Source organism: Patella vulgata, chromosome 1 (genome assembly GCF_932274485.2).
Source record: "Patella vulgata chromosome 1, xgPatVulg1.2, whole genome shotgun sequence".
In the NCBI taxonomy this organism is placed as follows: Eukaryota; Metazoa; Mollusca; class Gastropoda; family Patellidae; genus Patella; species Patella vulgata.
In genome coordinates, this window is record NC_065879.2 from 34,642,486 (window position 1) to 34,665,873 (window position 23,388).

Genomic DNA, 23,388 nt, shown 5'->3' on the forward strand with positions numbered 1-23,388 from the left:
GGAACGAATTTCTATATTAAACAGAACACCTTTCATAGAACTAAAATAACCCTATATTATTACAATAGTTCTGAGTCGCCATCACAGATGACATTGAAAAGGCCTTTTTAATGATTTCGATTTAAGAAAAGTATATAGATAACATGTATTACAGAGATTTTTGTAGATGGATGATGTAGAGAAGGGCGAACCCAATTTGTTGTTTTTATGTTTTACTCGAGTTGTTTTTAGAATACCACACAGGCCGTTTTTTCTTAACGCAACGCTTAAAGTAGCACATGGGGAGGTTTGAACATATCGATTCAGGTTTTGTCAGGTTTTATAGGAGGATTTACATCCACGATCTCGTATCCGGAGCCAAAAATGAAGATGAGGCTTTCAAGTTGTACCAAAAATCAAAATCTTGTTTAGCAGAAGGGGGGGGGGGTTCTTTTATCACGAATTCCAGTCAACTAAGGGAAAGAATTCGGAGTGAAGAAATACAAATAAATGAGTAAGATTACTTTGCCCGTCGAACAGATTATTTGTGAAGAAGATGGGTTATTTACCCAGACCACAGTTGGGCCACTGACTGAACCAGAACAAGGAGAATAAAAGATACCTGGAGTGCGTTGGCTCTTCATCACAGACGAGTTTAAATTTGACCTCCAAGATATAGCCTGATTTGCAGAAAAAGCCACACCAACGAAATAAACGCTATCAGTACAGCATTAAAGCTTTTTGGCCCGCTTGGATTGATCTCACCGCTAACGATACGTATCAAGAAAATTTATGTAAACTCAAAACGGATTGGGTTGAATTGCTAGAAGGAGATTATTTAAGCCAATGGTTAGAATTAGTACACGACTTTTGACGGATTCAACACATAACCATATCCAGATGTTATTTTGACCAAAACACAAAAGATGTTTTATAGTACAGACGTGTCGGATTTTGTGATGCCCCCAGAAGATCTTATGTAGCAGTTGTGTATATCTATAGTATTAGGCACAACTACAACTGGAAACTATGTCAAAAACTTTTGTCAGGACATATCCTTTCACGTCTGATATCAACCATTCAACAAGATCCCCGATGTTTTAAGGTCTGGATTTTGAAAATAAATTTCATTTTCATAGCAAACGGCTAGGTGTAAAAACGGAATTCAAAGCGGTTAGGATTTGGAACGTGAGACTTTGGTCATCATTACTAAAGTCGGTACGATAAAAAAAAACAAAGTCTCGATTATCCATTTCATGAGTAAACCATGAATGAAAGTTGAGCAGCAAATCGGATCCAAATCCAGTAAATATCGCAGGCTAGCCATGACACCGAGAGTTGATTATGGTCTGGATAAGTTAATTAATGTCTAATTAATAATTTAGATGAAATTTCAGGTCTGAAGAAAGACCTGAAATAGGCAGATTTAGCTCTTGCATAATTATGTTTAACTATTTATTGTTTTCGATTTTAAATGATTTAATTGGTATTATATTATAAAGCATGTCAAACGTTCTTTCTTAAAACTGTTAAATTTTTATTTATTTACTTTGTATCTTCTAATTTAAACAATATATCACGCATTTTGTGTCTCATATGACTTAAAGGCCGAACGTTGTACACTTTTATTATTTTTTAACTGTAATTTTATTGTGAATGTACAATCTGTGACACATAATTAACAATTCTTCTTATTATTATTTTTTTTCATATAGGCGTTGAAGTGTCAGTGACAGAATATGAACTACAAGTACCAAATACTATTCGTTTCGGTACTGAGGATATGTAGCAATGCTCAAGGCTATTATAGACTACATTTCAAGTTACATCAGATGTGCGGGGATTATCTAACGTACATATTTCCTATTTGGCAATCAAAACTACAACGTATACGTGATGATATCATTACATCGACAAATTAAAGTAAACCGACTTAATCAAAGCAAAATAAGTTGACACAAAATGCTACCAACGAAGACGACCAAAGATCATTATAAATCCTGCCGCGGTGAAAATTTCCTTTTGGTATCATTTTGTTACGTTGATTTGACATCTAACACACGTTTTTAAACGCCAACATTTTCATGTGGACATATAATGTTGTAGTAGTCCCTGTCCACCCGGACGCCCGTCCGTCCAATTTTCCATGTGGACAAATAATTTGTAGCCCCTGTCCACCAGGACGTCCGTCCATCCAAAATGTGTTTGTGGACATTCTACAGGTCACAATTTTTATCCGGTTTTGACGAAACTTGAAATATACGTTTATTTCCCAAAGATCATGATTCCTTTCGATATTGTCATGTATCAGACCGTAACTCATTGTACAAAAAAAGCACTTTTTTAGCTTGTGGTCCCCCTAGAGGTCACAATTGTTATCCCAATTTACAAATCGTTCAAATATACTACCGTTACATGCTATAATGACGTTCGAGTTCGAATTTCGTGAAAATTTTGATGAAACTAAAAACATATGTTTATACCCCAACGATCTCAGTTCCTTTCGATATTCGCACATATCAGACCGTAACTTCCTGGATTACGGCCCATGGGTGTAGGCAAAAATCGCGTTTTTATTAAATAGTCATGGATGACCTAGATAGATTATCACATGAGTCATATTTCTATTTAAAAACTTCCGAAATATAGTTTCGATTTAATATTTCCTTGTTAATATTTCCTTGCGTAAATAGTTGTTGTTAACTAAATTCGCACATCTTATTCGATTTTGTTAAAATTTCTTTTTTTAAACTATGGACATAGAATTATGGAATATGAGAGAAGAAATAAGATAGACGATACTAAAGCATATCGGAAGGATAATATTTGCATCACCTGTTATGCTGGTTCACGAGAACAATAAAAGATTTGAAAATGGGCAAAATGTAGGACATGCGCACCATGTTAAGAAGGATATGTAAAGCGTTTGATGTTGTTTTGGTTATAATATGTTTATACACACCAATAGGTGTAACAGAATACCTGTCGGGTAAGTACCGTGTTTATATATTTACAAACCGATTCATGTATACTATAAGTGTGAGGGATATTTTAGACAGCATGACCCAAATTTGAAAAGCATCCTGCTGGGGGAGAGGGGTAGTCGATAGGTGGGAACCATAGTACGTGCCGATCGACAAGAATGTTCCGGTTCAGCCATCCCAACTCCCATTTGACCCTCAAACATAGAACATTTCTATATCAAGGGATCAAAAAAAGACATGCTTAGGGATAATTTGCTGTCTTATTTTTTAATTGAAATGGGGTTTAACGTCCTACTTTTCTGCACCGACTGGGCCAACGAAGAATGACATACGGTGTGATATGAGGGACATTTTTGCCCAGACAGAGGTACTAGGGCCTACTCTCATTCCGAATTCAACAGAAGGATTCTATTACGTGCACGCAAATATGTACGCGGTGTAGCACCATGAGTCTTCTGTCTGACGTGGAGAGCGTCTATGGGAAACCGGTCGCCACATCCTACGTATGACCCATGCATCTTTTCTTACTACATATTTCTGTAGCCTTGTGATCGTCTAGTATTTGTCTCTAGCTGTCTTTACTTCTGCTTCACGTGTAATTCGGTGGTAAATGAGTGACATATGTTTTCGATAAATCGCTCTTTTTTATGTGTCAACTATCAATTACAGACTAAGTTGATTTAAGTATTTTAAGTACATATCACATATTATGCGAATATGTTATTTCTCGAGCAAAAATTCTACTAAAAGTATTACAGCGGGACCTCAGATTTTGCTCATATCCGAATGATTAGACACTAGAGACTTTTGGCAAGTGGAATTTTTCCCATCCGTATAACGTATCCGTATCGTCACGTGATACGTTGCGTTAATTTAGTTTTAGAGTTTTGGCAGATTTTTGCGCCGTCTACGTATGGGTAGCTGAGCTGAGAGTAGTTCTATTACAGCATGATGGCTGTTATCTACCAAGATCAATATCAGTACTAGTCAAGTACCTAGCCTACAAATTCCTGAAGGGAGTAAAGTCGTTCGACTTTCGCGGAGTTATTTAAAAAAAAAAAAAAAAAAAAAATAGTGTCGAATCTTATTAAATATATACCTCTTTTACAGATTTGCAAGGCCCCACCTCCCTAAATTTAGCAAGTAGATCAACAAGCGTTCATACAGATAGGAAAATATGAAAATTCCGCGAAAATCTCATCCAAAGTAATAATTAAATTCCAGTCTTTGCCATGGTTAAAATCACATCAAATATACACCTTCGTTCTAGGATAGACATATAGATTCATAAAAACGCTACGGCACAACATTTCAGCGTCTAAAAGTAGCAAAAAAGACGACGACTTTTTCCGTATTAAAAAAAAAAAAAAAAAAAAAAATAGTGTCGAATCTTATTAAATATATACCTCTTTTACAGATTTGCAAGGCCCCACCTCCCTAAATTTAGCAAGTAGATCAACAAGCGTTCATACAGATAGGAAAATATGAAAATTCCGCGAAAATCTCATCCAAAGTAATAATTAAATTCCAGTCTTTGCCATGGTTAAAATCACATCAAATATACACCTTCGTTCTAGGATAGACATATAGATTCATAAAAACGCTACGGCACAACATTTCAGCGTCTAAAAGTAGCAAAAAAGACGACGACTTTTTCCGTATTAAAACTGTTCGATACGTGCTGCCGTATCCGTGTGCCGTATCACGTATGAGAAATACACACGAATTGATGACGTTACACGCAAAATCATTACGGATACGCGATACGGACCAGGAATTTACACTTGCCATAAGTCTCTACTGTCATTTGCCAGGTCCTCCGTTCTGCACCACTGACAAGGGAAACACCACGCCGGAAAAGCTCGAAGAACTTGCCTGACCAACACCTGGAGCGGACCCTAGTTCTCCAGGCTAGCAAACCATCGTCTTACCCACTGAGTCACCGCGACCCGTGTTCCTTTTTAATCGTAATACTACAATATGCAATAACATAACGGATGTGCGGCCTTTATGTGAATAATATGATGCATAAACACACTTCAAGTTAGCGACATTCTTTTCATATTACGTTGCTAATATCGTCATAGTTGTATTAGTATTACTCATATTCACATCCAAACACAATGAACACATATAGGACATGTATGGTGGCCCATGGTCGCAATAGCGTTTTTGGGGTTATTTTTTGTATTTCATTTAAAATCATAAAAAATAAAAGTAAAACAAAAGAAACATTTTTTGTTCTTTTGTTTTACAAAATAAAAAAAATCTTTTTAAAATTTAAGAAAAAAAAAAATCTTTTTAAATTAAAAAGAAAAAAAAATCTTTTTAAACTTTAGGAAAAAAAAAATCTTTTTAAAATAAAAAAAAAATCTATATAAAAAAAATTAATAAAATATTTAAGATTAAAAAAATCTATAAAAAAATAACATTTTAATTAAAAAAAAAAAATAAGTGAAATAGAAAAAATCAAAAAAAGAATTCTGCACGTGGCCCATCGTCGTAATAGTGACTTGATTATCCAGACTCAGTATAAAATCAGCCTACGACAGCTATCATTAGACTCGAGTGACCAGAAATACCTCGTGGCCGGTTGTTGCTATAGTGTCTCGATTATCCTATGTGGCATAACTCGAGCGACAAGAAACGAGTTTGTAGTTATCTCCCCTTCCGAAAGGAAAAAGGTAAACAGACATCAACACGTGAAACACAATTTTTCCACCCATGACGTCTATGGACTTGGATATATGTATTTATACATATGCAAGTCAATAGAAATGTATAATTAATAGACTATAGAAGCCTAGCGTCATTTAGACTAGTTTATCCAGTCTAACTAGAACTAGGCCTACATACATAATGACGTTTGAAGTCATTGACTTTAATGACACCATTCGGCCTACTAGTGCGCAAGGCCTATTCTCCCCTCAAAAGGCTTATGTAATGTTTTTAAAACACTTGGTCTCCCTGAGGTTGAATTTCAAACGTAGTTAACAACTTTGAAACTAATCCTCGAAGTATAGGCCTACTACTACTAAGTAGCCGGGGGGGGGGGCGAATGGTTAGCACGTGCGCGCTGTATCATAAAGCCTGTCATATCATAAAGCCCGTCATTGAGTCAACTGGCGTGATTTCGAATCCCCGGTTGTACGTGACAAGGAGTAGGGTGACCTGTCAAACATCGTGGGTCTGTCGTTCAGATTATCCTGTGTGGGATCTATGAAGAACGTATGGTATAGACTCGAGCGACAAGAAACGAGTCTATAGTTACCTCACATCAAGGCACAAGTAATTTTAACTAAAATCTATTAAAATTAAATTTTAAGTTACAATCGATCTTCGTGAAACGCATAAATTTAAAATTTCACTTTGATTTTAAAATCTATGTTAGTGATTTTAGCTTCAGTTTTTGTGAAACCCCTGCTCTCCCTGAGGTCATCGCTAGTCCCCCGCTACGACCACAGGAACGGGTGAGAGGTGCGAAAGTGCGATGGCGCACAACATCAATTTCAAAGACAGAATAGAGCATGATAGCCTACGTGGACTTCGTCTGGGGCCTGTTTTACTAAAATAAAATTCAAATTTTAGTAACTGATTGGATAATAGATAATATTAGATTTATTGTAGTGCTTAGCCAATCAAAATTGAAGTATCTACAATTATGTTGACGTGAGATAACTACAGACTCGTTTCTTGTCGTTCGGGTCTATACGTTCTTCATAGATCCCACACATGATAATCGAGATACTACTGCAACAATGGGCCACAAAATGTTTCTGGTCGCTCTAGTCTAATGATAGCTGTATACTGGGTCTGGATACTCAAGACACTATTGCGACGATGGGCCACGTCGGGAATTATTTTTTATCTTTTCTTTTTCAATTTTTTTTTTTTTTTTCATTTAATTTTTTTTTTAATATTATTTCTTTTTTATTTTTTTTTAAATATTTTATTATTTTTATATATATATATATATATATATAGATTTTTTTTTTTCATTTTAAAAAGATTTTTTTTTTTTAAATTTTAAAAAGATTTTTTTTTTTTAATTTTTAAAAAGATTTTTTTTTTTTAAATTTTAAAAAGATTTTTTTTTTTAATTTTTAAAAAGATTTTTTTTTTTAAATTTTAAAAGATTATTTTTTTTTATTTTGTAAAAAAAAAAATGTTTCTTTTTTTTTTTGTAATAATATTTTTATTATTTTAAATGAAATACCAAAAATAACCCAAAAAACGCTATTGCGACCATGGGCCACCATAGTATGACATGACAATTTTCATTTGAAAAGTAAAGTACATTGAATGAGTTAATATCTCATAGTCACATGTGTAATAACCAGATATTTCAATTCCCGGAGAGTTTAACATCTGTATTAATCCACACTATTCATATTTCAAATAAAAAAGCTACCCTCTTTCATCCTATAATAGAGGGTGTCCGGTTCAATCAACATACGATCTATAGTAAAAAGTAGAAAATCAAAAGTAAGAGGAAATTTTTTATCTAAACGTAAAAAAAAAAGAAAAAAAAGAAAAAATAAAAGAAAACAAATCTGATCTAAATATTATATTTTGGTGATGTAAACCGATAGCTGGTGATGTTCAGTTATAATCGTCGGGGCTAGATATTTGGGTATTTCATAAAAAAAATACCTCCCTTGAAATATCTTGATAAGTAGATTTATTGACAAACATGCAGCCTTCTTTTTTAGAACAATATTTTATTCAGAATTTTATAGGGATTGAGGAACAAGTATAGCTTATATGACCTCTCTCCTAAATACAAGTATAACTATAGAAGAAATATAATAAACAACAAAGCAATACAATGAATACTTATTAATCAACATTAATCAACGCAACCTTCATTGGGGTAACGTCAAAGGAGTATATTTCTTTCACACAATGTGAATAATATGATTGTCCCAAATTCATGAAATCTATCAGAGCTACAGAATTCAATTTCTTATATAATCCGCAATGCAATAGATGATTGTTTTATAAGACACTCGTATTAACCATTATGATCCGTCACCGCCGTGACATTCATGTAATGGAGATTTTAGTGGTTACAAAAACTACAAGACCGATTCAGTTTCCAATATAAGTACATTGTTCTTTTGAAAAGAAATCTTCAGAAAGATGTAATTATCTTCTTTGCTTTTATCAGATCCATATATGGTCAGTGACAAGAAAAAATATAGTGTTGGCGACACAGCCTGTTTGAAGTGTAATACAAAAAACGATAGTTTTCCTTTAAACTTTTATGACAATAATGGTAATTTATCGTGTCAAATTGATGAATATCTTGATGCAGCAATCTGGGATCGTCGGATTGACAGCGAATGTACAATAACATCAACAGGAGCTGAATTATGTCTACAAGCTATACAAGTGAAAGATAAAGGTACCTGGTATTGCAATGTGATAGGCCACCCAAATAATGCTACAGTTTATATTGATTTTGATACTAATAAAGGTAATGGTAACAGTTTTAGAAACATTAAGATTTACTTTTATGTTTACCTCTCCGATCTTTTAGAACTGTATACACTTGGCCGAATATTACATACATCCGATACACTACTTTTAAAGCCCAAAACTGTTTATCTAGTCTCATTTGGTCAGCCCTCTTCTTGTTTACAAACGCATCTCAATATGCTTTTTAAAAAAACCCAACTTAAAACAAACTTTTTTTTTATTAAAACAGGCTTTTAACTAACACTTTATATAACCGTTAACATGTGCATAATCTTATAGGTTGGTTTTTTTTTTTTTTTTTTTTTGGGGGGGGGGGGTCTTGTTTTAGTTTATTTTATTTTTATTTATTTTTTTTTTGGGGGGGGGGGGTGTTGTCACTTTGTAAAATGTCCCTGAACACATTATATATGAAATGCAAATTTTATGTAATGATAATAATAATCGGCATTTTTACGTCAGTTAATTGACATTCGATTTACCAGACGACGCATAACAACTAACCAGAAATATTAATTAGATGATTGTTAATTATGTCCATTGTGACGGCATAATGATATGACGTCACAGCTATAACCATTCTTTCGAATTTAGCTTATTATCTAGCTAAAACTTGTATTTTCCTGCGCATTATCTGGAAAATTGTTATTTCAACTGTCAGGTGAGTTGTTAATATTACAAGTTAAATATTTCAAACTTTTCTTTATATTTTTGATTCAATTTGTCGTAGACTTGGGAAAATAATCACAACGCTGAAAGATCAGTGAAATCAATATTATAGAAAGTATGGCGAACAATGTTAATAAATTGCATTCAAATTATTATATTGTGTAAAATATGTCTACATTTAATTTATACTGTTATTTTATTGAGCAAAAAATGTCTATATTATATTTCATACTGTTATTTTATTGTGTAAAATATGTCTATATTATATTTTATACTGTTATTTTATATTATTTACAGTATATATTGTAAGATCTTTAATAATGAGAACGTCTATAAGACAAGAAATAATATGCCAGCGAAAAGGTAATTATCATTAATAGTTATCATTCGATGACATAACTTAAATACATAGAATAAGTGTAGCTGAATTTTAGTACCGATTGCTCGGGCTCTTTTATTTCTCTAATTACTGATGTGAGAAAGAGAGAAATGGGGTTTGACTCAATGACAGACCCTACGATAAAAATACAACGCACACACCTAACCATTCGGCCACCCAACGCCCCCCCCCCCCCTAATTACTGTTGTATATAGGGTGGAAAATATACAACGTCTATATTGTAAATTTATTTTCCAATTTTATTCTTCTTTTTTTAAAAACATTTTTCAGCCTATGAAATGTCGGGAAGAGTAAAATGTCCAAGCGCTTTTAGTTGAAATAGAGAATTATAATTTGGTATCAGATATGCTGGACGATTTGGAAAGAGAATAAGGAGGTAGAGAAGAGTCAGCTACAGAAAGAAGAGAAGAGTCAGTTAAAGAATGATGCCCGTGCAAAATTCAACGAAACACATAAACCACGATCAATTTTAGTAGCAAATATGATGGACGATTTGCGTAGAAGGGTCATCTACAGAAGAAAGAGAAGAATCGTCTAGAATAAAGACTGGTGCAGACATAATGAAGACTTCGTGTTTTGATAAAATAATGAAAAAAGAAAAATATATAGAAGCTGATGAGATTGAAGACAATATTATAGATGGAGGATATTGTTGTCTGTTTGGGGGTTTTGGTACGAGGGGATCGATTTCAGGTTGAAAAGATTGAACAAGTTTACTACAGAATCGAAAGAAAGTAACGTAGAGCCAGATCCTTTAAATAAATTTTACAATCTATTTAACTATAACTATGGAAGACCTGTTGATCGTGACCACAAATATACTCAGTATACAAATAACAACAGGAAAAAAGACGACAGATTGAACGGTAAATAATATCACGGGTTTATGAAACTTATAACATCCCAGGTAATACACCAATCTCTATTCAAGCGATAATTTTACCCTTCGTTTAAACAAAACAGGGTAAACTTATCTCTGGGATCGAGACTGGTAATACATATCAAGCAGATATTAAATTGATGATAGATTATCTATAGGTCTATAGGATAGATATCTCCATGGATGGTTTCATTTTAATATAATGCCTTTGTATAATATTTATACATTTTATTTTTCAGAAAAAGTAACAAAATCCAGAAGATCAGTTCGCGTAAGACTGTTATCATTGTTCTGCTGTGGAAGAAAAGAGGACTAAAAGATTGTTATAGTGATTGTCAAAATGTGCAATAATTGTAGATTTAAACTTTTCGTTGTGATTTTTGTATACATGTAATTTGTATTTTTTATATAAACTCAAACGTGGTCTGTTTCTCTGTCCATAAATGTGTATATGTTTGCAAGCATGTTGGGATATTTTTTTTGAGGGATATGTTAAATGAAAGTTTTACAATGTATTTCTAATTATTTTGAATACTATGGTGTGACCAGATAATGTAGACTACTTTAAATATTATATATCCCAACATATGTATACATGTCTATATAAATATACATGTCCGGCGTATATTATAATGTATTTTACAATTAATAAAAATAAAGAAAACTATTTGAATTCATTTTTGATAAATTATGAAAAATTGCGGAAAAAGTTGAGATAGCATTATTGACCATGAAACAAGAATATACTTTGAGAAACAATGGAAAAGATTCCTAGATGATTGTTTTTTTATTTGGCTCAAAAATCTAGATCAATTATCCATCTTCAGTGAAATTCTAAATAGCATTCGGCAAAAAATACAATTTACCGTTGAAACAAGTGACAAGAAAATATCATTTTTGGATATTATGGTGCTAAAAGCTGATGATAATAAAATAGAAACAGATATTTTTTTTTACAAAAGTACGGACACCAAACAATATTTATATTTTGACTCTTGTCATCCGAGTCATACCAAAAAAGCATTGCCTTACAATCTTGCAAGGAGAATCTGCACACTTGTCTCAAATCCTTTAACTTTAGAACTCAGATTATCAGAATTAAGAACCTTTCTACATGACCGTAAATACCCTTTAACTTTAATCAAAGGCATTTGCGAAGGCATTTGATATTTTAGAACTTAGAACAGTGAGACCAAAAATAACAAAAGAAAAGTGCATACCATCCATCTCCACGTACAATCCTCGAAACCTAAATATGACCAATGTACTCCGGGTTAACTTTGCTCTACTGAGACGTAGTGAACGAATGAACAAAATCCTTAAAGAAACAAAGTTCATTCCTTGAAAGCGCCAACCACAAAGCTTAAAAAAGATGCTAACAAGAACTAAATATGATAGTGTCGAAATAGAGTACGCGGTAACAAAATGTGGACGAGGAAACTGTGGAACGGGCGATTACTTGATTGAAGGCAATTCTTTTAACTTTAATAGTTTTCCATTTAAAATAAATAGTATTATCATATGCTCTGTCACATATGTAGTATATGTAATTACATGCCTTGGGTGTAATGAATTATTATTATACATTGGATCCACAAATGAATTACGGAAGCGTGTGACAGTACATAAACAGCATATATAAGAGGAAATATACCGCAAAATCCCATTAAGTGGGCATATCGCGGAGTGTGCTAAAAATAAATCGCCACATTTTCATATTTCCCCTTTTATAAACTGTCTGATAATAATATCACAAAATTAAGAGTTAAAGAAGAGTATTTTATAAACAAATTCAAACTCAAACCAGTAACCAGTGATATTATTTCGTTTTAATTTATATGAAAAATTATTGTAACTATCTCTCCATAATGACGCTACATAATGATGTAACGCCATTATCCATTATTGCCTTGAAAACCCAGCGGCGAAACATGTAGGCATTTAAATAAAATTTCTTTAATGGTATTTTCTACTTAAGTTTTTAGATATAAGAAAAGAAAACTTGAATTTATCTTTAAAAAGTAAATATTAACCCGTATTGCATGTGAATGTCCCTTTTGTACTAACTACCCCCACCTCTAAGACTATTTTTGAGTCGTTACCATCTATTTTTCTCCGCATTTATAATCTTTGTTCGCTAAAAGTAATCTGTTCTCACCACATCTGACATAAAGTTAAGATACTCCAACATGTTTTTCAACTAGAATTTTGCGATTCAAAAACAAACAAAAGACAGCAAGTTGCGCATGCACGAGTCTCCTAATGTCGGTCCAATTCAAACGCATTTTGTTTCTGTTTTGAATCTCAAAATTCTGCTTAAAATAGTATTGAGTTATTATAAATTGTGCTAGATGTGGGGTAGGGTGAAATTTTCATATTGAACCTTATAGGGATGGACAGGAATGGTCAGACAACCTCGTCCGTGAAAGTCCATTCCGAAGGGGGGGGGGGAAATGGCGTTTAACATCCATCCGACACAAATTTGGTCATTTCGGGACTAACTAACACATGATTCAATTTTATGTCAATAATTCGCTTGCGCGTAGAGGTCTTTAGCAGTGGGAGGAGACCGTAGGACCGGAGGAAAGTAGAAAACCCACGAAGTTGCACAGGCGACCCTACTCCTTGTCATTTACAATCGGGGAATCGAAACCACGCCAGTTGACTCAATGACAGACCTTATGATACAGCGCGCACGCGCTAACCATTCGGCCATCCAACACCCCCACCCCGTTCCGGAAGGACCTAACTTACCTGGGTCCTGTTTCTCGAAATCTTAACTAAAGATAAAATCCAAACTTTACCCAATCCGATAATTAAATTTGGATTTTATGTTAGTTAACATTTCGTAAACCGGACCCCATAGCGGTTTGATACCGATGGTGGCCCAGCGAGTTCCCCGGGATTTTTCCCCGTGGTTTTCTCTTTTTAGTGCTGCAGGGCGGATGGCTTGGCAAGTAACAGTAAAAGAATCCTTTTCATAATATTATACTATTCAAAAAAAGTAGGGGATATTTGATTTTGGGGGCATAATACTAAAATATGCAAATGACTACGAAAAAAGTCACTATAGAACCTAATAGAAGAAACATTTCCAGTTACATGTGACGCCCAAACGCACCAATAGCTACCGCATGGAATGCAGGTGATGCTTGGGATTATCATGGGGGTCCAACCCAAGATTTGCACGACTCTGACTTTGAATGTTACAGTCATTGTGGCATTGAATTCCAGGGTGGAAACATCAGTTTAATTGTTTTAGTGACCAGAAAACAAATTTTGATATGCGTCGGCTTACCCAAAATGAAAGGTTACGTGCCCTTGGCATGCTACAGATCGGCACAACACAGGCGGTTGTAGCGCGGACGACCAAGGGCGACAACTCAAGCCCAGGATCGATTTATCCGTACCTTGGCCTTGAGAAATCGTGTCATCACAGCAAATCAGATCAGCGCTCGTCTTCAAACAGACACTGGTGTGAGAGTGAGTGGCCAGACGATTCGGAATCGACTGCATAGGGGTCACCTTCGCGCCCGACGTCCTCGCGTGATCCCTTGTTTGAGAGATCATCACATTCAGGCAAGACGTCGTTGGTGTAGGGATCGTCAACACTGGGATAATCGACGCTGGAGCAATGTGATGTTTTCAGATGAGTCAAGGTTCACTGTTGATTTTTTGGACAGACGATTTGGGGGTGGTTCTGTTATGGTGTGGGGAGGCATCACTGTTGCTGGAAGAACGGCTTTACATGTTGTTGCAGGGCGTGTTACAGGCCAGTACTACCGGGACAACATCTTGGCAGTCCATGTTGTGCCGTTCGCACGACGTCATGGCCGCCGTTTCATCTTCCAGGATGACAACGCAAGATGTCACAGGGCCAGGATCGTTACAGGTTACCTCCAACAACAGAACATCACCACATTACCTTGGCCAGCACTGAGTCCCGACCTCTCCCCCATCGAGCATGTCTGGGACATGCTTGGACAGAGGTTACGTCAACGTCAACAACGTCCTGCCAATGTCCAAGAACTTGCTGCTGCGTTGCAACAGGAATGGGACAATCTGACCAAAATGACCTTAGACGTCTCATTAGGAGTATGCCACGTCGGATCAATGCTTGTTTGGCAAACAGAGGAGGATTTACCCGTTACTGACTTGGTTGTGATGCTGTGGTAACTTTGCTGTTTGACCCCGGGTATCATTTTACCCTTATAATGGTCAGTCTGTGCCTTACTTAGTCTAACGATCATTTGGAATAAATCGATGAATGTGAACTTCATTTCATTTTGTCATTTGTTTCTTCGTCAGTTTCATTAGGTGACTTTAATAACACTTAAAAATCAAATATCCCCTACTTTTTTTGAATAGTATATTTTTATACAAGCCAGGCGAATTCAGATTTTCTAATATGAATATAACAGTTGATAATAGCAACCGCCAGTTGGCAACAACACAGTTTTCAAAGGCAGTTTGTCATGGTAGTGCAGTTTACATTTGAAGTCCAATTAAGGCCTTTTTACGCGTTAACAAACTACCTTCTGAAGGACACATTTGAGTATCTAAGTTAAATCCCCCATAATAAGGTAAAGGGCAATAGAAGTACGAAAATATGGAAATAACACAGTTTGTTTGCTAAAGTTTGCAGTTGAAATTTTATGAAAGGAAATTGGTGGTCTATAGTGCCAAACATATCTAAGGAGAATAACAATATTTCACAAACAATGTCAGATTTGATCTTGAATAGAGTTGTCTGAGTACTGTGATCTGTGAGTGAACTGTAAAGGTTCTTCAAGATTGTTAGTGTTGGAGTAAGATGAAGAATAGTTTTCCTGTTGAGTAGGTTCCGGGCATTTACTGGTCCAAGCTTGCCTTCTAACAAGCTGACCTTGTTGTGGAATATAATGAGGTGTTGGTTATTGGAGTGTTAATATCTAGAGCAGATTTCTCCTTTAATATCCAAGTAGACAAAGGTTCTAGGTTTGGAATAGAGAATGGCGCAGTGCCCTGAAAAGCATTAACGTCATGATTCATTGTCTTATTCATCTTGAAGTTGGTAAAAACTGTCTTGAAGTTGCTGATCACTATTATTCACAGGACTCTCTGTTGTTGATCTATTTGGGAAAGTATTGATGACTTAAATCAGGTCTTTAGAAATAAATGAAATGAAATGGGGTTTAACGTCCTACTGTTCTACTCCGAACTGGGCTTTAGAGTCTAGCTTTATGTTATAATGTTTTATTAATTTGATATCAGAATGCTACATCAATTTCTTTAAAATCATTATAACGGAACAAGATTACACGTATTGTACCTATTGACATGTTAACTAACATCCCTGTCATCAATAATTTGAATGAATAACGCTTCGATCGCATGATTTGTTTGTAAAAGCTTGCATAAAAATAACCATTTTAAAGAATTGCAATTCACTTTGCTTGACACTTCATCTTTAATAGAGCTCTAGGTCCAAATATAGAAAATACAGAACACAGCAGCCAGAATCATATCACGAACCAAAATATCTACTCACATAACACCTATTCTAAAATCTTTACATTGACTCCCAATTTCCGCTTGCATCAACTTTAAGATCCTGTGCCCCACATGCAAGTTTCTGCAAAATCTGAACTACTAACACCATATCAACAAAGTCGGTCCTTGAGATCTTATAACCAAAACACTCTTGTCGTTCCAAAGTCGAAATTAAAATACTTTGGTGACAGAAGTTTTAGTATAGTTGCTCCTAAAATGTGGAATGATTTACATCCAACACCCCCACCCCGTTCCGGAAGGACCTAACTTACCTGGGTCCTGTTTCTCGAAATCTTAACTAAAGATAAAATCCAAACTTTACCCAATCCGATAATTAAATTTGGATTTTATGTTAGTTAACATTTCGTAAACCGGACCCCATAGCGGTTTGATACCGATGGTGGCCCAGCGAGTTCCCCGGGATTTTTCCCCGTGGTTTTCTCTTTTTAGTGCTGCAGGGCGGATGGCTTGGCAAGTAACAGTAAAAGAATCCTTGACAGTTTGAGTTGTCTACTGTCTTTGATTAACCCGGTTGGTGCAGTAAAGTATAGGACCTTCTAAGTCTCCACTATAGCTATATTAGTTTCTACTGTTTTACGTCCCCATCTTTCACTGTTCTTGTTCATAATATTATACTATTCAAAAAAAGTAGGGGATATTTGATTTTGGGGGCATAATACTAAAATATGCAAATGACTACGAAAAAAGTCACTATAGAACCTAACAGAAGAAACATTTCCAGTTACATGTGACGCCCAAACGCACCAATAGCTACCGCATGGAATGCAGGTGATGCTTGGGATTATCATGGGGGTCCAACCCAAGATTTGCACGACTCTGACTTTGAATGTTACAGTCATTGTGGCATTGAATTCCAGGGTGGAAACATCAGTTTAATTGTTTTAGTGACCAGAAAACAAATTTTGATATGCGTCGGCTTACCCAAAATGAAAGGTTACGTGCCCTTGGCATGCTACAGATCGGCACAACACAGGCGGTTGTGGCGCGGACGACCAAGGGCGACAACTCAAGCCCAGGATCGATTTATCCGTACCTTGGCCTTGAGAAATCGTGTCATCACAGCAAATCAGATCAGCGCTCGTCTTCAAACAGACACTGGTGTGAGAGTGAGTGGCCAGACGATTCGGAATCGACTGCATATGGGTCACCTTCGCGCCCGACGTCCTCGCGTGATCCCTTGTTTGAGAGATCATCACATTCAGGCAAGACGTCGTTGGTGTAGGGATCGTCAACACTGGGATAATCGACGCTGGAGCAATGTGATGTTTTCAGATGAGTCAAGGTTCACTGTTGATTTTTTGGACAGACGATTTGGGGGTGGTTCTGTTATGGTGTGGGGAGGCATCACTGTTGCTGGAAGAACGGCTTTACATGTTGTTGCAGGGCGTGTTACAGGCAAGTACTACCGGGACAACATCTTGGCAGTCCATGTTGTGCCGTTCGCACGACGTCATGGCCGCCGTTTCATCTTCCAGGATGACAACGCAAGATGTCACAGGGCCAGGATCGTTACAGGTTACCTCCAACAACAGAACATCACCACATTACCTTGGCCAGCACTGAGTCCCGACCTCTCCCCCATCGAGCATGTCTGGGACATGCTTGGACAGAGGTTACGTCAACGTCAACAACGTCCTGCCAATGTCCAAGAACTTGCTGCTGCGTTGCAACAGGAATGGGACAATCTGGACCAAAATGACCTTAGACGTCTCATTAGGAGTATGCCACGTCGGATCAATGCTTGTTTGGCAAACAGAGGAGGATTTACCCGTTACTGACTTGGTAGTGATGCTGTGGTAACTTTGCTGTTTGACCCCGGGTATCATTTTACCCTTATAATGGTCAGTCTGTGCCTTACTTAGTCTAACGATCATTTGGAATAAATCGATGAATGTGAACTTCATTTCATTTTGTCATTTGTTTCTTCGTCAGTTTCATTAGGTGACTTTAATAACACTTAAAAATCAAATATCCCCTACTTTTTTTGAATAGTATATTTTTATACAAGCCAGGCGAATTCAGATTTTCTAATATGAATATAACAGTTGATAATAGCAACCGCCAGTTGGCAACAACACAGTTTTCAAAGGCAGTTTGTCATGGTAGTGCAGTTTACATTTGAAGTCCAATTAAGGCCTTTTTACGCGTTAACAAACTACCTTCTGAAGGACACATTTGAGTATCTAAGTTAAATCCCCCATAATAAGGTAAAGGGCAATAGAAGTACGAAAATATGGAAATAACACAGTTTGTTTGCTAAAGTTTGCAGTTGAAATTTTATGAAAGGAAATTGGTGGTCTATAGTGCCAAACATATCTAAGGAGAATAACAATATTTCACAAACGATGTCAGATTTGATCTTGAATAGAGTTGTCTGAGTACTGTGATCTGTGAGTGAACTGTAAAGGTTCTTCAAGATTGTTAGTGTTGGAGTAAGATGAAGAATAGTTTTCCTGTTTAGTAGGTTCCGGGCATTTACTGGTCCAAGCTTGCCTTCTAACAAGCTGACCTTGTTGTGGAATATAATGAGGTGTTGGTTATTGGAGTGTTAATATCTAGAGCAGATTTCTCCTTTAATATCCAAGTAGACAAAGGTTCTAGGTTTGGAATAGAGAATGGCGCAGTGCCCTGAAAAGCATTTACGTCATGATTCATTGTCTTATTCATCTTGAAGTTGGTAAAAACTGTCTTGAAGTTGCTGATCACTATTATTCACAGGACTCTCTGTTGTTGATCTATTTGGGAAAGTATTGATGACTTAAATCAGGTCTTTAGAAATAAATGAAATGAAATGGGGTTTAACGTCCTACTGTTCTACTCCGAACTGGGCTTTAGAGTCTAGCTTTATGTTATAATGTTTTATTAATTTGATATCAGAATGCTACATCAATTTCTTTAAAATCATTATAACGGAACAAGATTACACGTATTGTACCTATTGACATGTTAACTAACATCCCTGTCATCAATAATTTGAATGAATAACGCTTCGATCGCATGATTTGTTTGTAAAAGCTTGCATAAAAATAACCATTTTAAAGAATTGCAATTCACTTTGCTTGACACTTCATCTTTAATAGAGCTCTAGGTCCAAATATAGAAAATACAGAACACAGCAGCCAGAATCATATCACGAACCAAAATATCTACTCACATAACACCTATTCTAAAATCTTTACATTGACTCCCAATTTCCGCTTGCATCAACTTTAAGATCCTGTGCCCCACATGCAAGTTTCTGCAAAATCTGAACTACTAACACCATATCAACAAAGTCGGTCCTTGAGATCTTATAACCAAAACACTCTTGTCGTTCCAAAGTCGAAATTAAAATACTTTGGTGACAGAAGTTTTAGTATAGTTGCTCCTAAAATGTGGAATGATTTACAATTTACCTGAAGACTCGCTACTTTGGGGAGTGCTATGAGAATTAGACTTTCTGTTCACTATTTTTCATTGCGCTTTGAGCAGACTTTTGAATGGAATTGACGCCCTACAATTGTATATTATTAATTATATATTATTATTACATAATATGGTTTCACAATGGAGCCTTAATCCACCATTGGATTGTCGTTAACATAGCCTACCCGTTCACACTGACATAAATATGTGCCCTGTTTAACATTAAGATACTAATATAGTTATCGCACTTGTTTTTTTGAAGAACGAATTTCCATGATTTTGATCAGAGTTATTGCCCTTACTTTAAATTTTGTTTTAGACAACCAAAGTAAACACATAATTTAAAGAATGGCGGTGATTACTGGTGGAGTTATTGTCATTGTTTCAAATATGCCATGACAGATTATTGTTAACAAACCAGTTATTATTAAGTACAGTGCAAAATGTCTATGTTCAAAGCATATTGTCTCACATTTACACGAACGCTCCAAAACTTTGAACCGATCTCCTATGACAAATCCTATAAACAAACATGAATCGTGACGACGAATAAGGATTAATTAAAAAAACACAGTTATGGTCCCTGGAGAGAGAAATCTTACAAAAAATTAAAATAAGAGTGTTGGATGATTTTATGGGCGTTGTCTAGTTACCCCCGTTAGATTTTGTTCATGATAATGTAAAAGACTGGATACTCTAGCGACCGACCTTTTATTCTCAAATGTTAACAACCCATCCAGACTAATATTCGTAGAATATTTTTCTGAATGATAAAGACTAATCTAGTCCGAACTTTTTAGCGGAGATAATGCGAAACTAGATAATCGACTCTAATAAGCCGCTTCTTCTATTAATGAACAAATTAACTTCCGCCAAATCTTTTAAAATGAAACATAATCCTGTAGATCTTCTCAATCACTAATGGAAATAAAACAACAGATCAGATCTTTATGTTTACTTAAATGAGAGAGGTTTAATTAATTAGACATTAAAACCTTATGTTAAAACGAATATCGAAATACAATTTATGATATAAAATGCAAAGAAATCAATTTGTTTTTTTATGTTTTTATTAATTTTCTTTTAAACGTAGATAATAGAACAATGGTCAAATTGGCAAGGTTGACTAGTGCCAACAAACCAACAACTTTTGAGATGGCAACCACAACGGTTGAGATGGCAAACCCAACTTCTATGAGTAAACCAACAACTAAGATGACAAATTCAGTCAATCACGAAATTAATTGCCTACCGATACATGTGTATGTGATATATGGTTCTTTGGTGATTTCATCAATTTCTATTTTGGTGGTAATTGTGGCCGTAATACTATGTGGTGAGTATCTATTAATGTCATTCTTGTCCTAGAGATAAACCTAGACAAACAATATAACATCTCTGAAAGTATGGTGTTAATTTATACTTTATATTTCACACTCATACAAGACAAACTAAACAACGAACTTAACAACAAAATTAATATAAATTCAACTGAATGGACCCGGGGATCAGCCGTAATGACCCACTACATTTGTAATAATACAGGTTTCACTCACATTGGAAAAAATATTGATACACAAGAAGAATGTAATTCGACCGATCTTGACGGTGGCCGTCTTCTGAATGGCGATAGTCTGCCAGTTGACACCATGAGTGAGCACGTTAAAAACTTTAATCCCCATAGAATTTTGGAAAACGCTTTAAAAAAACTTAAGAAAAAAACTGTTTGTCCCATTTGTAGTTTGGTGGTGACAGATGAATACATCTATTTGTTATCATGTGGATACTTTAGCAATGATAGAAAACTGTATTTAGATGAATGTTTCCATCACAGAATATGCCCTGAATATGTATCAACTGATGAATATAACATAACCAGTCAACTTTGCAAATTTATCAATTCAATTATGTCGAACTTTAAATAGTGCTTATATTTGTATTTTTTATTGTGTTTAATGTATTATCATGCATGAAATATTGGTATAATTTTAATTAGACTAGAAAATTTCTTGTAACACCGACAAAATATTTACCGCCGCCGTATATCATCAGCAATTAGACTGATAAAATCACCATTTTATTTTCAGTGATAAAGAAATGGACACGTAGACAAAAGGATGATACATATCAAACGATGGGGGATAGATCTAGAGAGAGTAGACATTATTACGACCACATATCCACCCAACCAAACCTTCCAATTCAAACACAAAAGAAGCGAAAAACGACATTATTCGATAGATTGTTGAAAGCGTTTAGTAAAAAACTCCAATTAGAAATTGGAAATGAATATGAGGAGGTTCGCAATTTAAATAAACCAGCAGTCGTTTCTTCAAACCCCCCTGAGCTCCCGAAGAAAAGGGACGTGAATGTTAGCCTAATCAATGAGAGTAACGGAGATAACTACTTAGAACCGGTAGTCACCCCAACTTTAAGAGAAAAATACAAAATTCGCATTGGGAAACAACCGATTCCCGAAGCACAAAAAAAGTTAAGTATGCCGTCTTGTGGTTCAGATTCGACTGTAGTTCAAGCGACTGTAGAGTCAAGGGCATTTAAGGGGCGTAACCCTGCTTCAGGGAGTTCATCTGTAAAACCCCAAAAGAACGTTGAGGTCTGTAAACATCTTTTAACTAGATCAATTTCTCTACCGAGGAAAAGTACTGTAATTGTCATATGAAATGATTTGTCACTTTCATGGGGACACATAGCACTAATTTGTGAAAAGAACCATTCTAGACATTTTCAATGTCGGGGTCAGGTATGTACTGTAACAACAAATATGACGACCCTCTCACGTTTCGAATTTTATGACAGCGACCTATTCTCTCGGCATGGGATAGTATTCTTCGAATTAAAATAGTTTGAAAGGGGTTTGATATAGACAAATTAATTTTTTTTTTTCCAATTTGATTGTATCTCAGAAACTACTTGTCGGATTGATTCGATGTCTTCGGTTTAACTGGAAAAGTGGGTGTGACTTAGAGATTAAAGCTATTTCGAACGTTCTGCGACAATGCGAAATGTCCGAAATCGTCGAATTTGTCGATTTTTGAAATATTGCCGTAATATTAACAATAATCGTCGGATTTTAACATTGGATACATTTTGACATAGCCAGAGACAAGGCACATAGCCATGGTTCTTTAGATTTTTGATTTTCCACGAATCGTCGGAGATATTTAGGCGCCAAATTTTGAAAATTTAAATTTTTACAAAAAACTTTTTTATTCATGAATATTTTAATGTGGTATTTTACCCAGGGTTAAAGAGTCATCTGATTTGACCAAAAATGGCACCATTTTTTGTCATCGTAAATTTCCTTGACCCCCATTGGCTAATTCAGTTTTTCAGTCCTGGATTAATTATTTATTGCTCGATTTGTATAAAACAAAGTTCATATGCTCCGTAATCCAAAATGTCATTTTTTTGGTACCGGTAAAGTTACCTTTCGGCAACGGAAGTGACGTAAATTTAGCAAAAACTACAATTTTGACAGTTCGGTACCACTTTTTGAAAGCAAATATTATTTTTTTCAAATCTGGTATGACTGAAAGTGTGTGCCCTGTAAAGGCGCAGAAAACATCGGGCTCAGTTTTTTTAATTTCGATTTCGTTTTCGGGTCATTTTGATTTAAAGGTGAAAAAAGGTGAAAAAATGAGCTATTTACAACCCATTCAGGCTTTTCATATTTTAAAATATTTCTTCGCAACTTTCATAAACTTGTAGCATTAATCCATACGAAGAGAATCTATCTCAAAATTAGTTTGTAATATGAGCAGTTGCCGAGAAATGGTCAATTTTGCATGAGTCACTCTTTACGCTATTGTGTCTGTAAAAGAGTCAATTATTATTGGATTTTCATAAAAGTGACACCATTTGATGCATAATGTCAATTGTGACTAGTTCAACTTAATTTAACATTTTCCATGTCACCGGAAATGACGAAATTTGGGTAAAAACTGTATTAATAGCCTTAGAAACAAATAATTTATTGAAATGAGTCGTATTTGTTGTTTGTTTAATATTTTGATATTTGA

At 35.3% G+C, this 23,388-nt stretch overlaps 1 protein-coding gene and 1 long non-coding RNA gene across 2 annotated transcripts; both read left to right on the forward strand.

Annotated features, from left to right (window-relative positions):
- The first annotated feature begins 2,909 nt into the window (after positions 1-2,909).
- On the forward strand, positions 2,910-22,224 carry LOC126823855 (uncharacterized). Its single transcript, XM_050552900.2, has 4 exons — positions 2,910-2,968; positions 8,134-8,442; positions 20,442-20,684; positions 21,436-22,224. Exons 2-4 carry the CDS (start codon positions 8,142-8,144, stop codon positions 22,026-22,028), a joined length of 1,137 nt encoding a protein of 378 aa, XP_050408857.1. The 5' UTR covers positions 2,910-2,968; positions 8,134-8,141; the 3' UTR covers positions 22,029-22,224.
- On the forward strand, positions 9,339-10,869 carry LOC126823992 (uncharacterized). Its single transcript, XR_007681430.2, has 3 exons — positions 9,339-9,473; positions 9,781-10,376; positions 10,630-10,869. It is a non-coding gene; the product is annotated as an uncharacterized LOC126823992 (long non-coding RNA).
- Positions 22,225-23,388: the final 1,164 nt, after the last annotated feature.

What these genes read in the sequence shown, in the direction of transcription:
- LOC126823855 (XM_050552900.2), top strand. Translation starts at nt 8,142, where the DNA reads ATGGTCAGTGACAAGAAAAAATATAGTGTTGGCGACACAGCCTGTTTG. An exon ending in TGATTTTGATACTAATAAAG is followed by an intron (nt 8,443 to 20,441) that starts GTAATGGTAACA and finishes TTTTAAACGTAG; the next exon opens with ATAATAGAACAATGGTCAAA. An exon ending in TGTGGCCGTAATACTATGTG is followed by an intron (nt 20,685 to 21,435) that starts GTGAGTATCTAT and finishes TTTTATTTTCAG; the next exon opens with TGATAAAGAAATGGACACGT.